Source organism: Anser cygnoides, chromosome 4 (assembly GCF_040182565.1).
Source record: "Anser cygnoides isolate HZ-2024a breed goose chromosome 4, Taihu_goose_T2T_genome, whole genome shotgun sequence".
Taxonomy (NCBI): Eukaryota; Metazoa; Chordata; class Aves; order Anseriformes; family Anatidae; genus Anser; species Anser cygnoides.
Genome location: NC_089876.1, coordinates 12,824,611 through 12,844,066, shown reverse-complemented (window position 1 = coordinate 12,844,066; position 19,456 = coordinate 12,824,611). Strand labels below are relative to the sequence as shown.

The 19,456-nt window shown below is 35.2% G+C and overlaps 2 protein-coding genes across 12 annotated transcripts in view; both read right to left on the bottom strand.

Moving 5' to 3' along the window:
- JAKMIP1 (janus kinase and microtubule interacting protein 1) overlaps positions 1-19,456 on the bottom strand; it is a 154,778-nt gene that overhangs the window by 43,380 nt on the left and 91,942 nt on the right. For all 11 annotated transcript variants that reach the window (XM_048046323.2, XM_048046340.2, XM_048046290.2 and 8 more), the window contains 5 exons: positions 16,869-17,078; positions 16,030-16,149; positions 13,650-13,796; positions 12,893-13,033; positions 9,597-9,656 (listed from right to left, as the gene is read on the bottom strand). In XM_048046323.2, coding sequence (XP_047902280.1) covers positions 9,597-9,656; positions 12,893-13,033; positions 13,650-13,796; positions 16,030-16,149; positions 16,869-17,078 — 678 coding nt within the window. The remainder of the gene's footprint in view (positions 1-9,596; positions 9,657-12,892; positions 13,034-13,649; positions 13,797-16,029; positions 16,150-16,868; positions 17,079-19,456) is intronic.
- Positions 2-9,061, bottom strand: LOC136790637 (uncharacterized). Its single transcript, XM_066995638.1, has one exon. It carries the CDS (start codon positions 4,702-4,704, stop codon positions 4,570-4,572), a length of 135 nt encoding a protein of 44 aa, XP_066851739.1. The 5' UTR covers positions 4,705-9,061; the 3' UTR covers positions 2-4,569.

Below are 19,456 nucleotides of genomic sequence, written 5' to 3'. Positions count from 1 at the left end.
AAGTTAGTTTTCCTTAGTTACTAGCAAAAGAGTTAGAAAACCCCAGTGACCCAGTAAACAGCAGCCAAGGTCTTCTCTGACCATTGTTTTAGTATTCAGGAAGAAAAATGGTTCCTGTGTAAACTCTTGTTCTATGAATTCCATTGGATTAGTTAACTTTCCAGCACCATTTGCTTAAGTAGATTCAAGAAGTAAATTGCACATAGCACTGGGTAATTGCCAGTACAATAAGGCTTTAACACAAAGACCAAAGCTAATTATCAAAATCATACAGATCTTGAATATTTCAAGATTCACAGTGGAGGACTGCAGTATCTGTACAGAAGAAAGTAACCCAACAGGATGTAACATATATGATGTAGTACCAAAAAAAAAAAAAAATACTCCAAAGAATTATGTGGAATTAACTTTGACATTCATATTGCTTAAAAAAAAAAAAAGAGATCCATTTATAGTATTTATTTTGCAAAATCCTACTTAAAGGTATGCATTATTCCTTTCCATTTATTTTTCCAACACCATCATTCTGAATTTTTTCAAAAGTTTGCTCCAATAGCAAAAAAAAAAAAGTACAAAACCCAGCATTTTAATACAAATTTTAAAAACTGTGCACAATGTAATGCATGCTTGTAGACAACTAGAGAAAAATTGTAGCCAAAGAAAGTGAATAATATTAGTACTAACAAATGTGACATTTTACATAAAATGTCACAATTGCAATAATCCTTCTGCCATTTCCAGCAGTTTCCTAATACATACTTAGAAAGCAGAAAATTTCTATAGAAAATGTTGCTGTCCAAAAAAATCAAAATACTGTTTTAACATTTAACTGAGAAATAAGTTTCTCAAGCATCGCTCCTTCCAAAATACCATTAACAAATGTTAACTATTATTAAGCAATAGGAGTCTAACTTTCTACACTACACAAGTGTTCTGGTAACCCCCAGAAATTCAAAGAACCAAGGAAATTAAGATAAAGGTACAAGTTGCTGGAAAAATTAAGTCAGGTTATGAAGCATTGTTGACAGAGAGGCTGGTGGAGAGAAGTGGCTCTAAGAAGACGAAGGAAAAAAAATGTCTACCTGTCTCTATTTTTGGCCCTGCTTGATGCTGAATCACAGATTCTGATGTCAGTATTTTTTGTTTGCTTTGGTTTTGTTTTGTTTGTTTTTAAACTACAAGCCACAGGTTGTACGTGAGAAGTTAATAGCCCTTTTCATTAAATAAGCCTAAAGGATAAAGAATAAATAAATTAGTTGTTATTACTTCTGAACATCATTTTACATCTCAGCAAGGCCAAACTGGCTAACTGAGTGGCATTGTGAGCTGTCATTTTCTTTCAACGTATTGAAAGGCTTTATTTTATCTATATTGCTCTATCTCATTATGAATTCTGAATATTTACTTTTACTGAAGTCTTCTAGACTTACTTAACTTTATCCATTCTTCCTTATAGGTATGAAAAATACTATCTCCACTTTTGCATAAAGCTCCATAATGTATGGTACATTCTTTTGGCTTAGCTCTAGTCAACAGCCAAAATTCCCTATCTTGAATGAAGTGGTACCATAAAATAAAGGGGTGAGTTGGTGCCTGCGTACATAACACTGTGCACTGCATGTCCAGCCTGCAGCCCACGGTCCAGGTCACCAGGTTATCACAATCCACCAAGTCCCACCTAACTGAACAGCTCCATAGTTGTTTCACATTACAGCAAATCCCACTCAAGCTACTGAAGACAACTTTAATGCCCTGTCCTAAGACATTTAATTGCTTTACTTAAGATGCGTCCTTCACATAATAATTTAAAAAATTCATTCAGACTGCATTTTCAAATTAACTGGTTTTACTAAAAGCTTCTGAAAGGATATTATGCACTCAGAAAAAAAAAGTCACATTTTTTTCCAAATTGAATATGGTTCTACATCCATCCATGGATATGCAGATACAGATGATGCCGCACAGACCATAGAAAGCTTTTGTACAATCTTTAAAAAACAACCTTACTTTTGTAAGCTAATAGACCACTAGCATTACTATCAGGTATATTCAAAAGAAAAGAAAAGGAATGCAGTTTTAGTACTAAAACCCTATAAAGGCACATTTCTGATCTCTCAGTCATTTTGGAAGCACTGCGTTGCCAGCTCTGTGAGCCTAGCAGAACTGTCTTAAGACAAACACTTCCCTGGGATAATTTAATTCTTTCTTCCAACATTCACATTCTACACCAGTTTGTTCACCATTCTTCCCCGCTCAACAAAACAAAGGACACAGGGAATAGATTTAAGCTGTATTCTAGAAAGATAAATACTTATCCAGAAAAATAATTTGTTCTCTCACATTCAAATTACAAACATTTCAGACCCCTCTCTCATCAGAACAAAGGTTTACCAAGAAAACTGAGGTGAACAAAAACTAGACCTTGGGAGATCCAAGCCCATCCAGCTTTCCTCCCACACTGGACACTGGCTACAGCCTACAATCATCTAACAGTAGTACTACAAGTAGATACTGGGAGTTGAAAATGGGGCTAAATAGACTGCACTCAAGTTATAAGGAAGGCCACAAGACTGCTTTATGACTCCAGACCAATGAAGAGATATAGTTTCATAAAAATGAAAGCAGATGATATGGACGTAAGGAAGAAGAGAGCAGGCAAACAAAAACCAAGAGACTCCCACCAAGATTGCATCCTCATTTCTCAATGTGGATACCATTTACTCAAAGATGCTGAGAGTAAACCCAAAACAAAGCTGCATGCAGACTTTTATTCCAATGCTTTTGTATCCTGCTCTTCCACCTGTATTAGCTTGTCTGTGGATTCAGTTCAGAATATTTGGACTGTGCTTTGGATGACCCTAGCCAAGGACAATCAACTCAGAGGGCTGAAGAATGGCTGACCCTGCTCATGCCTAAAACTTCAAGACTGCTCAGCCTCGTGAAAATGATAAACACACTACAGCAAAGTTCAAAGAAAGTCTGAAATGAAGTATAGGCTTGAGGGCTGACACAGGGAGTAAAACTCAAGACTTGATTTTAAAAAGGCCAGTAGAAGGGACTTCAAAAGATGGAGAGAAAAACGCCAATGGCACAGATAATACACACATATATGGCATAGATAATACAGTAGCATGAAGGTCAGCAGCTTCCTAGTTAAACACATTTGTATACCGAGTCTTACTTTTTTTTTATTTGTTTGTTTTTTTGCGATATCTCAAACTACAAGCACTTTTGCAGATAACTCAGCTTAAATATGCGTCTTGCTTAAACCATGCACACACACACCTGTGCACTGTTTCAAGGAGTTTCAATAAATAAATAAATAAATAAAATAGCCAAACAACAGTTTTTTTGACTTTACATAAATGTGTAAGGGTTTGAGAAGATCCTTGAGAAGAAATGTCACCAATTTGACAAAAGATACTAGCATGTAAATATTTATGTTTGCCTATATTCATAAATAATACACTTGATTATTTGATGGAAGGGAAATATGCAAGAAAATTAGTATTTACTATGATACTAAAAAATCCCTAAGCTTAAAAGAAATTTAAAAGTCAAAACCTGTTAAATGCTATGCTATGGCTATAATATTGGAGTTACGAGTGAACCATTTATTTGTTTTTTAATGCCTCATTCCTCTACAGAGAAGCTGCATATTTATCATTTCGTGGATAAGATACTTTCCACAGAAATAGAGATAAGGCATTTAAACATTGTGTATTAATCATACATGTATGAATTTCTCCATGACATAATTACAAAATAGCTGGTTTTATTGTTGATCATCTAATATTTGAAGCAATTATCTGCAAGAAGTGATTCACAGCAAAATCAGAATGAATTAACTGATAACAGCTGTAGAGAAAAAAAAAAGATGACATCTGAGTCATACAAAGTTTGTTGATTAAAAGCATAAATAAATACAGTGACTTCTAGGGAGATCCACATATAGCTTAAGAGCTGGATCACAATGGCTTTTGTAAAGCATATGTGAGCATGTACAATACTCACTGGATTTTTGTAACTATACAGTTTTCATTCAAGTTTCATTCAAGCTTTTCTTAAGAGGCACAAACATTCTCGAAACATTCCCAATCAACAAATTATTCTTTTATATTGATTTGTGCATTCTATTGTTACCTCTAAATCATAACTGAGAAAATAGTCATATCAGTAACTAAAAATTTGATTTAAATTCTATTTCCTCTGGCTACTATCATGTATTTGATAGCAAGTATTTTTCACATGAATTTGTATCAATGCTTTCAAGTAATTTTAAAGTAAAATCGTGCATTTGGCCTTTGTAACTCAAGTATTAAGGTTTCTACTGAAGTATAATGCTCAGTAAACATAACAGTTTAGACTGTTATAAATCAATATATAGAACATATTACATGCATATTTCAACATACCTCCATTTTTAATGATTTGGGCTGGATATACTTACATATAAATAATCTAATTTCTCTGTTCCTAAAGGAGGAACTTTATAGTTAAATATTTCATTTTCAATAAATTAATCTAACATGATAAAAATAATCCAGGATGAATTTCCTTGTAATTCAATCAGATGAACTTATTCAGTAACTTCTTACCTTCATGCTTATAAGTCATTTCTTGGCAGCCAGAAAAATACAGGCACACCAAAGCACAGAGGCAGATAAAAAACGAAAAATATAAAACAAGAAATATGAACTCCATCACACTGGCATGCAGGCCTTCCACTATCACAAATAGAGTTCATTTGTTAAAGTTTAAGTAAAGAAACAAATCTGCAGAGTTCTGCAGTTACCAAACAAACTGGGCAATCACTGTTATTCCATTCCGTGTGTTAAAAAAAAATATATATAAATAAATAAAGGAAAGAAAGAAAAAAATACACTGTTTCCAGACTTTGTTATTTCACTACCAAAACTGGGAGGAGAAAACAACAGCAACAACAAAAAAGTCAAAGAAAACAAAAACAAAAACACACTCATTGCACTTGAAAAAAAAAAAAAAAGCATGCCTTGAACAGCAAAAGGAAGATTCACTCTGTGACTTGCAGTCACAGAGGTTATAAAGCCCCATCCCACTATGCTGCTCCTTTCCTCATGGGTGACCTGAGCTTGTTGCCTGTGCTCGTCCATGGACCTGTATGTCCCTTGGTAATTAAATGAGTGCTCAGTTAAACCTACACTAGCAACAGTAACCTAGTGCACTTACACTGCTCCAGCAATAACATAGATACCTAATTGCAAGAAGAAATAATTAAATCCCTGGTACTTTCAAAAGCTTTTCAGCTGAACTAATGTTATTTAGACACAACAGGGCTATAAAGGCTATTGGATTAGTTTGAAAGATCATTCCCACAAGCTGTTTTACAGACCGAGAAAGGTATGCCATGGGTACTGTTCTACCTAACGGGAATCACTGTTAGGAAAACACTCATTTTAGAAATGTCCATATACTGGACATTGTTTAGTCAGAGTACTGTGAAAATTAAGGAAGCTGGAGTGTAAGCGTACCCATTCAGGAAAAGCTGCAACAGTACATGAGTGCAATAGAACCACAGAACGGTTTGAGTTGGAAGGGACCTTAAAGACCACCCAGTTCCAGCTCTCTGCCATGGGCAAGGACACCTCCCACCTGACCAGGTTGCTCAAAGCCCCATCCAACCTGGACTTCAACACTTCTAGGGATGGGGCATCCACAGCTTCTCTGGGCAACCTGTTCCAATGCCTCACCACCCTCATAGTCTTCCACCCGTGCACCTGTTTATTAAAAGAAAAAACGAAACTTCCTACACCTTCTAGTGTAAGCTTATCTGACCACATTCATGAAACTCAGTTCCCATCAGTTATTTCCTTTTTCACTTTGTCAAAGAAAGTGGGGCACAGATCTGGAAATAGATCCAACTCCAACAGCCAAACTTGATAATTAACTAGTGTTAAAGATGATTTTACACTTAACAAAACTTAGAAAAGCAAAGCCAAAGATTTACATCAGTAATTTCTCCTTCTGAGTGGTTGGTTAGGACAGATACAGCCATAGTTTCTTTTACTGTTATATATAGGTTATCATCTGTAGGATATAAAAATCTTGTGCAGATCATAGACAGAAACACACTTGCACTGTACATGTCTCTATATAAAGCAACTCATCCTAGACTGCATTTATAGTCCATGGAGAGAAATAGGCAATTTCAGGACAAAACCCATATGGCCGATTTAGATATCTACTTCCAGAGGAGAACAATCACAACATTACCACTCTGTCCAGAGAGAGATGTCTGTATCTCAGTGATGTTAATGACATCTAATCAAGCATTTGGTTTGATGAGTTCTACCATTTTCAACTAGATTCCAGAGATGGGCTGTAAAACCATATAAGATGAAGATGGTACAATCCCAACAATATATCCAGATGAGCAGTCCATTCTACATAGATTGTTTAAATAAAAAGTGCTGGAAGTTTACATAGCTTTGAGGATTTTGATTTATCTTTCTGGATTTAGAACCTAACTAAAGTATTCCAAACCCTTTTGACTCCCTGTCCATGAAATGTAGGAGTCAAGAAAACATGGAGAAATTCCTGACCTGAGATAACCTTTTGAAAGTCCTGTTAAACCAACCTTTAAGTGGGAGCTAGGCAGGCACAACTAAGACAAAGCACATTTTGCAATGAACTTTGAGAAGATTTTAAATGGTATAATATACCTTTTCAATATAGCTGCCTATGTGGATTTTGCTTTGGAGTCAAGCTATAGTGCCTCTATATTAAAATAATGTAATAACAAAAAATGTAAATTTCTTTGGCTTTTAACAATCATTAAAATAAAATAAAAAATAAAAATATTTTAAAATTAAGGTATGAAATTTTAAAATGTACCTATCACAATTAGAAAAAGGATGGGTCTTTGATTTGAACATAAGGGGGGGGGTTAGGGTGGGGGAGAGGAAGAGAGGATGCTTTTTTTAATTTTGTTTTTAGGTTTTGGAGTATAGTTGTTCTAATTTTTGTTAAATTCTCAACCCTAGCTGTAACTCAATATATTTTTATAGAGAATTAGAGTGAGAAATAACAATCTAAAATCTAAATCTATCTAATCTATCTAAAACAGTAAGGCAAAAAACAAGAAAATTTACTTAGACGATTTGATATTAAGATATAACAGATTAGCTGTGCAAAGTTTCAAAGCATAATTTTGAAGGAAGTTGCAGTTCTGCCTTTACACAGGGGCTGATAGTAATCATAACCCAAATTACACATAACATACAAGCAAATACACATAGCAAGTAATAGGACCCTAACAAATATATTATTGATGACTTATTTCCTTCATTAAAGAATTAGCGCATTTAAAAACTACATATCTGCACATATATGTATGTATATATAACATAAAATGCACCCAATTTTCAACTAGATCTGCCTTTTCTCTTTTCCCAGATTGACCCATTCTGTCTAGCTGTTCCTCCACTTGCATTTTCTTCAGAAGTCTCTATCACTGTCCCCTCTGTAACACACACAAGTGACTATTTACACCCTTATTTAAAAGTCAGGTGGAGAATTTTATACCCCCACAACCCAGGTCCATAGAGCGCCAGTCCAACTTAAAAACCTTCTCTTTTAATTGTTATGTTGTTTGTTGCCCCTCACTCTACCAACAATAGCGATTGACATTTCCCTACCCAACTCTTTCACTGAGAAAATTATAGGATGTTCTCAAATTGCAAGTAAGTAAAAACAAGCTTTATGATAGGAATGAAGACTTGCTACATATCACATTAGTTCCTAAAAATCCTCCCAAGAACCTTTAGCAAGGGGAAGGTCTTCCACAACAAGGTCTACCTCATTTTTCTAGCTCAGGCCTCAGTCTCACAACTCAGGGTCACGTCCTCAGGGTGCTCAGTTGGGCTCACAAGTCTAGAGGAGGACAGCCAGATCACCATGTAGAGAAATACATGTACAGAAGAGTGATGAGCAAAGGAAGGAAGCAGCTGGCAAAAGCTCAAGCTTTTCCTCAACAGGTAGCATGGACGGAAATAAGAAGCAAAGCACTAGTAACTCCGTTGCTCATATGCACACAATTCTTGCTGTAAACTCTGCAGAATACAGCATTCTTGCCACATGAAGAATAGCAATGCAATAAAGTTTTCAGTGAAATCAAACCCATTTCTCAAACCTTCATGTTGTACAACTCTTGTTCTGTTCAATAAGGAAAAGAAGATGATATCACTAAGGAAGCATCTCACTCAAGGAAAAATAGGTAAAGAGAAGGGGTTCAGAGTGTAGGTCAGCTGAAGTTCTGTCAACCCAGGATATTTTTAATACATAAATTAATAATTATGGGTGTTTTCAGCCTATGAAAATTAGCACTATTAGTTATCAAATCATAGATTTTTTTTTCATTTAGGAACTTTGCAGTTTAGTAAAAGATCTACGCAATTTATTTAAAATATGAGGAGGGCTAATAATTACAGAAGACAATAAAAATATGGTGTCAGATTAGGTACAAACTTTTCTTTTTTTTAATCCTGTTTTAAACTTGCTCACAATACATAAACTTCCAGGTATAGTACACAAAGAAAGAACAGTTAAGGTTTGCTGTAAACACATTTGGCCTCTATCAGCCTTACATTATATAAAAGAAGAAGGTGTATAAAATTTATTATTGCATTTGAATTTTTCTTTTTTTTTTTTTGTATGACAAAGACATATCATTATTAGAAGCATCATTTGAAGAATTACCACCAATACAGAGAACTGAAAAGGAGAAATATTTCAGAATACAGCTATTACAGAGCACAGAGCAATAAAAAAGCACCACCTGGAGGTCATCAGGAGTATACTACGCAGAACACATCAACACAAAACAAAAAAAAAATACTAAAAGCATGCATCTTAAACCATGATATACTTGATAATAACCTCTCTTCATTTCCATTTTCTCCCTCTTATCCCATTCTCCTCCCCTTACATGCTCCAGGCTGCTCATGCTCAACTTCACAAAAAAACCCAGTATTTAGCAATTACTTAAAACACATATTGCAATAAACACTGAAGGTACATTCAGAAACAAAACTTTCCTTTTCTTAGTTCTATTTTTTTCTTTGCACTCTAGGACAAAACAGTTACAAGAGAAAAATAGTTATATCTTTTTTTTTCTATTTATATATCTACATAAATATCATTTCAATAACATCCTTAGCATGAGTTAAAGTTTTCAATGTAATTAAGCAGTAACTTTGTGCAAGTGCTTTAAAGGGGTATACTGTATTTAAAAAGGACTGAGAATTTGCACTCTAAAATATTGGTTGTTTCAAGTCATTATATCATTAGGCCTCAAGACACTTGAATTTAAGCCACAATGGCTAAAACTGCAATTATTTTGTGTATTAAAAACAAACTTGTGTGCAGTACAAAACTCCTGAAGCAGCTCCTACATTATCCAAAAAAAAACTTACTAGGGCCTTACTAGAGAAAACAGGAGAATTACATGAAATGTTATCATTCTAAATGATAACAATTAAATAGAGTTCTAACTTCAGTATTTGAAACTACTGTTGTTCATAGCAATCAAAAAGCACAGAAAATGAAGATTTGCTCACCTTTGGAGGCTTCAGACTTTTCCTCCTCTGTTTTTTAGACCTTAATAACCGTTCCCTTTCCTAGAAGGAAAGATAACATTTTAGTAAAGATTTCTTTTGGAATCTCTATTTAGTTATGTCGAACACAAAGAAATATTACAATTTTCTTAAAGCCTGAGATAAAGCTAACACAATGTCTTTATCTTTTGAATGACACCATGTTGGTGTAACACCACGTGATACTGCAGTTTTATCTCTTTAAGCAAACAAACATTCAGCCACATGCTTTACACGCTTGATTGGAAGTTGGCAAGAAGAGGCTTCGTTAAATATTGGGCACAGATTTCTGACAGTTCTTTTGACTCTTTTACCAAGAAGCTCACTATGGAAACAGAATTAACGTTCTCAGTCCAGCGTTCCACCATCCTGAAGAAGCTGTTTGGTAGCCAAAAATGAATCCAGCTTTAGTAATCATATCAGGCATCCTCTGACATACAGTTTGATAGTGCTACATGTGACTTACCCTTGTATGGCAAAAGTCTAAAATCCAAAGGTGTTCTCTTATTAAGGGAAATTAGCCCTACATTTAACTTAGTACATCAAAACAAAGACTGCTTCAGATCAAGCATATTCAGAATAGCCCATGTCTTTTTTCTAATGTGGCCTTGGAATAAGATCACAATTAATTAAGTCATAATACAGCTATAATTGGAAAAACACTGGGTTGAGAAACACTGAAGTGCAAGAATATTGTCTTGAATTCCACAGAAGAGGAGAAAGACAAGGTAAGAAATGCAAAGGAGAGCATAAATTAAAAAGAAAAAAAAAAGTGGGTGATTTATCTCCTTGCCTTTTTCCCAATTCTTTCGTTAGCTCTGCATCTTTGTTTGCAACACCTCTATTTTTAAAGGAGAGATAGCAGTAGCAAGTGCATCTCTAGCAGTTATTGCTCACTGTATGGTATTTTTCTATTCAGAGTTACTTGTTGTACATTCAGCTCAGAAACTAGACAAATAAGAAGCACCCAGTAGAAATCACAATAAAATAATTCATCTTTATCAGCACATTGTCCCAAGAAAGAAGTTTTGGAAAGTAAGAAATAATTCAGAAAAGCACAACACTTACTATTGCGCCTTTAATACATCTGGCTTTTGAAATAAGGAAAAGTAACAACTGCCGAGGTAGACTGAAACAGATATTCCATGGTGTAGGAAAACATAATATATAAAGCTAAACTTGAAACCACACAGCTGAATTTTAGACACTGCAGGAGAAGAATGTTCCCTCCTCGGGGACCTGGTTAAAGCACAGTCCCTGATTTAACCTAGGTCTCCTGCATTAAAAGCAGGTGTTCAAATAATTGGAGAAACTAGCTAGTCTTCTCACTGTCTTTCCTTTTCTTTCCTTTCACTCCACTGAAGAATGAACAAACACTTCCTAAACCCCTCACTCCTTACTGTTACTAATTTTGTTTGCAAGAAGACTGCTCAATTTACTTTCTGTCTCAATCACACGTCAAACTACCAGAACAATAATAATGCCAATTTAAAAAATAAAAAAATTTAAAACGTTGTTAAATCACTAGCATGTTTTGCAAGCATCTGAGTTTATCTTGACAGCTTTCCTGTTAAGACCTGACCAGGAAATCCTGTCATCAGAGAACTCAAGTTGATAGGGATTCAAGAGCATCAAAGATACTCTTCAAAGGACAAGGTAAATCGATTCAGACAACACTATTGCCTAAGACTATCATTCTTTTGTCTGTGTATCACATTGGTCTCAGCTGGAGTTAAGCTGATGACTTTTATATTAATCAGGTATGTGACATGTGGGTCATTTTTAATATTTATGATACATTTGTATTCTCCTGAGGTGTGATTTGGACCAGAAATAATAGCTAAAAAGCACAATGGAAGTGCAGAGTTCCACTGCATTCATATTGCAGGTGAAGCATCAATTAGTTTGTACCGCCAATCAAAGCAGTAACATAGTTAATGATTTAACTTATTTTTCCCCGTGAAAATGTATCTGTAAATAGGAGATAAAGCAACAATGAAACCATATTTTAAAATGTTTATTAATTTTATTTTCATACTTAAAACTATTTAATACTAGTTGACTAAAGTTAGGATAAGATACATTTCCTCAAATTACTGGCTGAGATGCAGTGGGTAGAGTTCTTTCATACCTACTTCACGAAGAAATATAAATTGAGTTATATCTGCATATATTGGGAATTTAATGTAGTGACACAGACCTTGCCTGTAAAGTTGTATTTGGAAGGTAAAGCAGCAAACCTTTGTGAATCAGACCTTCCATTAGAATCTGGCAAAGATCCTACTGCTTGCAACACTGTGACACTGGAGAATGCACACAGACATTGGCACTAATTACAGAGAGAAATCCTGGGTCAAAATCTGAAGGGAACTGTCAAGAATAGAGACAATATTCCAGACCAAGCGATAACATATCTTCTTTTTTTATACTTTGTATCTTCTATTTTTATTTTCAGTGTTCTAATCAATTGCTTAATCTTTTATTTAGACAGAGTGATCTTAAATTTGTTTCATCATCATGTAGCTTTCAGTAGTGCCAATCTGAGATCCTCTAGAACAGTCTGCCTGAGTTCCAGGTGCTGCTCCAGAAGGGCATGGATCTCTCAGAGATGATAAATAATCTCTTCCAGCACCAGAATGGTGTATCCTAATGTCCAAAACACATCTAGAACAACTAAAGTGAGTCCCAAACAGTGCAAAAATCTCTGAGCATCATCTTTAGTAGTCTTCACAGAGGGTAACAGCTGTGCCAAATACCAAAATACGCTGCTACCTTTAGTTAAATTAGTCATGCAAATTTCTCTCTATTTGCTATAAATACAGCTAGTGTGGGCAGCTCAGTTAAGTGAAATGAATGCCATTCTGCATGTTCCTTTTTTTCAAGAGAACTTCTACATCAAGAGAGAGGTTGGATTTACAGTAGGGTCTATATCCAACATATTTCCGTCATTAAGTTTTGGAAAGCTTCCTTTCCTCCAGGTTCCTCAGCTGTTGACAGCCAGTTTTGTAAGTAAGATGAATGGATTGATACAACTCTTTCCACAAGCAGCCCATAAATGGTAAGTGCTTTAAGATCCAGAGATTTATACACATTCCAAAGGAATTCATTCACCACTTGGGAAATAACAAGAACCCTTCAATGCTGAAGAACTACTTATATGCCACTACTACAACTGGAGTTAAAATATTGCTCTCAAATCTTCAGTTTGCCTATAGATGTGTATGCATGCATATACGTGTACCAGACGTGAGAAGTATTACCACTGTGAGATCATCAATAACATGCTGTTTTTCTTTGACTTGCAGTCTAAGAAATTCAATTTCTTGTTCCTCCCGTGTGCTACTAAGATCATTTAAAGATGTGTGCCTCTTCAGTGCTGGTTGTGCAGATAACTTCTCTTTCTACAAAATTAAAATAAAATCTGTTATTAAACACAAGAATGTTTTAAAGGGTCTTCCCATAACAGTAGGAACATCCTCACATGTGATGTAGCAATCAAGAATTCTGCATACTCATCACTGCATCCTCCACCACAACATAAGGCCTCTTTCACCAACAAAATATCATACATTTTGTGTGCCTTAGTGTCAGTACTTCACATAAGGTAGTTTAGGGCAGCATCAAAGACCAGTCAGGGACAAAATTAGAGGCAAGCAAACTCAAGATTCTACAATGGTACAGCCATTGGCACATGCATTTAAATTCAGTTTTGACTTTTAATCAAAAAAGCAGCATTACTAAAGCTGATTTTGTCATAAATTTTTACAGCCTCCAAACACATTTTTAACTATTTGTGATCCTTTTCCTTAATCAGTGTGAATTGATACAACACAAAGACACAAAAGATATGTCACTGAATTTAGAATAGGAGTATTCAAGTGCATTGGCTGAATTTGACAGACATACCATCCTACTGTTGAGACTCTGAAATGTCTGTACCAGAGCAAAAGCCTCACAAGCACTTCCACCTTGAAGCAACTGTGTTCTCATAACGTGACATTAGATATGATTACTTACCAATTCTATATTTTCCCTGGAAAGATTTTTTATTTTTTCTTCCATTCTCTGGATGCACTGCATCATATCATCATTTTTTTTGCTCATCCTCTTGTTTTTTTCAACCAAAGGCTTCAGCTGACTTTCTGTCTCTCGAGAACGTTTCAGCTGTAAATGGCAAGGAACAAAGTAAGCTGTGCTTTAGTTTGTAATTGCAGGAAAGAAGAAATTTGTGGGTTTTCTCTTGCCTTTTTTCCTTCATTCAGAAAGTTTAGTTCTTTTGTTAAGTGGCATCTGATAGGCTATTGCTAAACTAAGAACTAAAGGAGTCCAAACAAATAAGAAATAGCTCTGGTCCCTATATTGCTCCTGGAAAATGCTTACGATTATCTATAAAACTGATTTCTTGATAAGCTAATCTTGTTGCATACAAACTTATTGTGAGCAATTATGTCTAGGGTAGCAATCTTTTACCAACTCAACTATCCCTTAGTAAACTCTTCCTCCTTTACTTTAAAAAAACCCATATACTTAATGTGTAATTAGAGCAATGAGAGAGTCAGCCAGAGGGCACAGATTCAATCTCAGCATTCTGCTGACATTTCCAAGCTGCTCAATTTTGCTCCTGTGGTCTTGTGATGTTAGACAATTATGTGAAGCAAATTACTGCCCTTTCTTGTATTTGTATGCATTCAGTATTCTGCTATTTTATTAATCCTTGAGTCCTTTTCTATATTTTTTGCCCAATAAAAAGATTTTTCAATTTTCTGAGTTTTAACCAGAAATGAGAAAAAGATAATCTGTCCTGAGCTAATTTCTATGAATATTTGGTTTTCTGTCTCATTCTCAGAAGAAAATGATTTTTACAGTACTTAATCACAACAGCTTACTGATATTACTAGGTTTATGTACTATTGTCTTGAAATATGACAAAACCTCTTCCATATGATTTCCAAAATGCATTTCTGAAACCTCAGCATTTGACTGAGTCATACATGCCTTCCATTAAGAGGGACACTGCAGTAAAGATGTTGCAGTACTTTAGCATTCTTCGGGGATGTTTTGAATGACTTATGTCCACAGAAAGGATTAGGAGGCTGAATAATCTTGTCTTTATATAATGCAACCTTGAAAGAAAGCATGATGTTCTTGTGAGTACAGAGTAGAGAAAGTAACTGTACTGGTAAAAGTGGAAGAAAAAGAAAATGAAAAACCACACCACTCAGCATCTAGGCAAAGTAGTGAAAACAGCTAATAGCACCCAGGTTAAAAAGCATGCTCTCCTTACCCCCAATAAAATAAAATAATTAACGAGGAATCAATTTTGTCATATGAAAAGGCAGTTTAGACTATATAGCTATTTAAAATGGAATAGATTTTTTTTTTTTTTTTTTAATACATGACTACGTTCTCAATTGATCCAATTTTACTCTAGTATGATTCAATTAACTTTGCTAGTCTAGATTCAGCCAAGATTTTGGACGAGAAAATTTCAAAAATTAGTTTGGATAATCATCAATATATTGCAACTAAATTTAGTCCTTTCATCATAAAGCAAAGCCCTCAAATCTCAACAGGAAAAACTAAGCACGTCAAAGCAACTATGAAGATGTCAGTGCTCCACTCAATTTATTGCATTGAAATTCTACCCTCACCATAAATAATAGCATTGTTTTACAGTCAGATACACAGGTTGCATGAGGGCAAAATTCCACCTGATTAGAATGAGAAATCCTTTCTACTGCCATTGGGAATAGAGCATTATAACAGGACATGTATAAAAATTCTTATTGTTAAAACTCACTTTCCATTGCAGTCAATGGGAGTTTTACCATTAATCTCATTAAAAGCAATTAAGAAGCAATGCAGGCTAGTAAAATTCATTCTTAAATTACTGTCATATCCATTCTTTCATGAGTTACTATCATTCTCCTAGGACAATTTCACCTACTTAAGAGATTACCCTTGAGAAAGGGGATGGCAGATTAGCCATCTCCAGTACATGAGAGCTTTTTAACTCCTAGCTAGCATAAGCATGTCACAAAACTAATGTCAATTTTGTCTATTTCAAAGATTAATATAGTAATTTGAGTGCGTGGATTATGCATGTTTTATACAACATTATTACACAGTGCCACAGGCAAGCTACCAGTCTATTTGGTTACGAGGGCCCCAAAATAAATTTATAAAGCTTTATTACTCTGGAACAAAAGGGATTCCACCCATGTCTATGGTGACAAAGTGAATATCCATAGAAATCTCTCTTACCTTTAGATATAATTGATTGTGGCCAAGCAGGACTAATTTGTAAATTATTTATAACAGTGACTTTCCAGCATTAATTCATTTACCATAAAGATGCCCTCCCAGTCACCATCTGTGTTGTTACTAATTAATTTACCAGTTCATTTCTTTCATCCGCTAAGAGAGTATTTCTGTCTTCCAGCTTCCTTATTACAGCATTCAGTTCAGCGATTTTCAGCTGAAATCTCCGCACATCTCGTTCATCCAAATGCTGCTCCTTTATATCAAAAACATAGAGACATATAAAATTATCTTATAAAATATACTTTACTACCCATAAATTTAATATCATGGTTTAACAAGTAGACTGTGTAAATCTAAAATCAACTCTTACATCAATATCTGGAAAACTTATTTTAATTAAAAGAAAAACTAAACAATAACATACTGTGGAAGTGCTACGTGATATCTTACATTAAAAGGATCTACTTGCCAAATGTATGTAAAGATTTAAGAGTTTAGAAAAAAACAAAGGTTGATATAAATAATATTTTATATATTACTGGTAACTTCTCACAAGATTTCTTACTATCAGTAGAACAAATCTAATGCATAGCGCATGGATTAAAATCACATGGCAGTTTTGAAAACTATAGTTTCTATTTTATAATTCTAAAATTATGAAATAACTAACTCTATGAAAATAATGGGATTCTAGATAAAGTTCCTTTTCAGTCACAGGAAACTAGTTGGTTCATAGATGAAGCTCACTTTTAGGTCACAAGCTAAAAGCTCTGTATCCACCTATTTTTCAACATTTTTTGAAATTGAAGAGGTCTAAGGAGTTTCTAACCATCAGCAAAACACCACAATGTAGTGCAAGGCCATTTATCATGAATTAGTTCTAGTATTTTAAATGTAGCCACAAAAACAATGTGAATACACAGGCAGTAATTGTCCCATGCTCAACATTTGAAGGGAATACAATTTTCTTACCGGGCTTCCCATCAGCTCAGTGATATCCCCCACTCCTGCAGGAAGCTCTCTCTTAGGGCTACTGTGGTATCGTTCTGCCTCCTTCACTTGGACAAGCTGTTCATCCAAAGCTTCTTTCTGAAGGAGGAGTTTCTGTGTATGGCCTGCCTGGATGCCAAGGTCTTTCTCCAGAGCCAGAATCACTCTGTCTTTGCCTTTTATTTCATCCATCTGGAAAGAAAAAAAGCAAGAAGGAAATTTCTATAACATCCCCAAGTGTTTACCGCATGCATATCCACAAACTTGCAAAAACAAAGTTCTGTTTCTCTCAGATTTATACCAGCAGCCAAACGGGGGTTGGTAAAAGGAAGATATCTCTTCTCTGAAGTCTTTTTCCCTTCCCTTAAGAGTTTCAGCCTTCACTTGATCATGAGTTTGCTGGGTGCAGTCTCAGTTCAAGTAACAAACAAAAATAGATGCAATCACACTGAAACAATATATAGCCACTGAAATTGTCTCCACTTTATCTGACTATACACACTTCTATAAGCTGAAGAGAAATCTCCCTTCACTATGTTCCAGAGAAGAAACAAAAGGCTAGTATGAGGTAAGACAAGAAGACCCTTTAAAGCTCACCTAAGCTATATTTTGAAGTTTGAGCAATAAACATTTGCTGACTCCCCTCTTTATTAGTGAAAAATCATGCAGGGTGAATCTCTTCACAGTCATTTTAAAATTAGTAGCATACACACACACACACGTTTCAACATCAATTCCTAAGCATACCTAAGCATTTTGTGTGCCTTTGCTATAAGATTCAAAGGAGGCCTAGTCTTTGTATAGAAGGAAAAAAGCAAATGCATGCCGAGCATTAGAATAAATGGTAGGGAGAACTAGTTTTTAAACACCATCTATGGTTACTGAACTGTGTTGTTCATACATCTCGATACCAAATAAAGCATGCTGCTAGCAGGGATCTATTGCAGCTCTCATAGGATTTGTCCCTCCCAGCATCAGTGTTAAATTCACTTTGGTACTATTCCAAATGCTAGAAGTGGGAATCTGCAGCAGTTACTATAGAAACACAACTCTTAACAAGAATATTAACCATTAATGATATATTTATTAGAACCATGCTCTATCTCCTTCAGTTTACTAAATCATTTTCTTGGCCAACAAACTCATGGAATTTTGGAAGTCAGAGTATTATATTTGTATGCAAAAAGAAAAATAAAAATAAAACCATGAACTTGTTAAATCATTCACGTATTGTTTATTACAGCTACATGCATTATTTATTATAGTCCTACACCCATAGAAGTCCTTCAGTCAAGTTCTAACCCACCCTCCCATGCCCCAGCCAAAAAAAAAAAAAAAAGAGAGAGACAGAAATGCTAGAAAAAAATAAAACTTTGTCAAGTCTGAGAGTCTGAGTGATGCACAGGATTAACACAACCAGATTACATCATCAGATACAACTTGCTTCTTCAGGATTCCAGTCTTATTCCTTGCTACAAAACAAGTGAAATTAGTTTTCTGGATCCGAGTGGCAGGAGATGGCATGAGATGAACTCATGACAAGATCACAGAAAAAAGGTCAGATTTGAAGTGAATAAAGCAGGCTAGACTGCTCTTAAATCCCAATTATTGGTTCTGATGTAGATTTCCTTCCTGATTTGGGAAGGTCATTGGGTCTCGATTCCTCATCCAGTAAATGGGGGTAATAATTCCCAGTAAGTTAATTCAGATCTGTGAGAGTTTCAAATATGTCAAAAAGGACTACCAGAAAAGCATGCAGTTTTTATTACTGGAAGAATCTGCAACATGCAGGGTTTCAGAGAGACTGTGCAGAGAACAGCAATGACAAAAATTAAGCAGCTGCCTCATTCACTGAATGCTATCTGTCATGCACACTGATCTGTTCGGGATCTCTTCAGAGGAAAAAATGTCATGTAACTAAATACTGTGGACAAAGTTTGGCTCTCAATAACACAGGTGTTCATACTGAAATAAGTGGAACTGCATCTATGTAACTGAGATAGAAATTTGGCCATGTGAGGCACACACTTAACAAGGAAGAACTAATGTTATGTAGGCAGCCTTGATTTTAATTACCCAATTAGTCACACATTTTGTACTCTTCATACTCTCACAACTTAAATGTTAAATGGAACAATATAGATGCTTAAGTTGGAAATAAAAAGAAAGCAACAATTTTGGTATAGACTGACAGATGCTGAACCGCAGCAGAACAAACCTTCTGAAACATGTCATCAGTGAAATGGTGCCCAGGTCACCCTTCACAGACACTTCCATGGATGAAGGCACACAAGCTCACACACATTACAAAGAAAGGCCATGAAAGAGCATGGTCTAGGGTGGGGTTGGGGGAAGGCGGGGAAGAAGGCAGAATTACCCTCTACTCTTCATACTGCTTTTTCTTCTACCATAAATTCTATGTGGTGAAAATTTTTGGAAAAAAAAAAGTTTCAGTCAAATAGAAAAATCATTGAGACATTGATAATAATTGAAAACAGTAACACAATAGCCATTACTACACACTATTTTTTTTTTAATTTGGACTTATACCTTGAGTTACACAGTAGAGA

What these genes read in the sequence shown, in the direction of transcription:
- LOC136790637 (XM_066995638.1), bottom strand. Translation starts at nt 4,704, where the DNA reads ATGGAGTTCATATTTCTTGTTTTATATTTTTCGTTTTTTATCTGCCTC.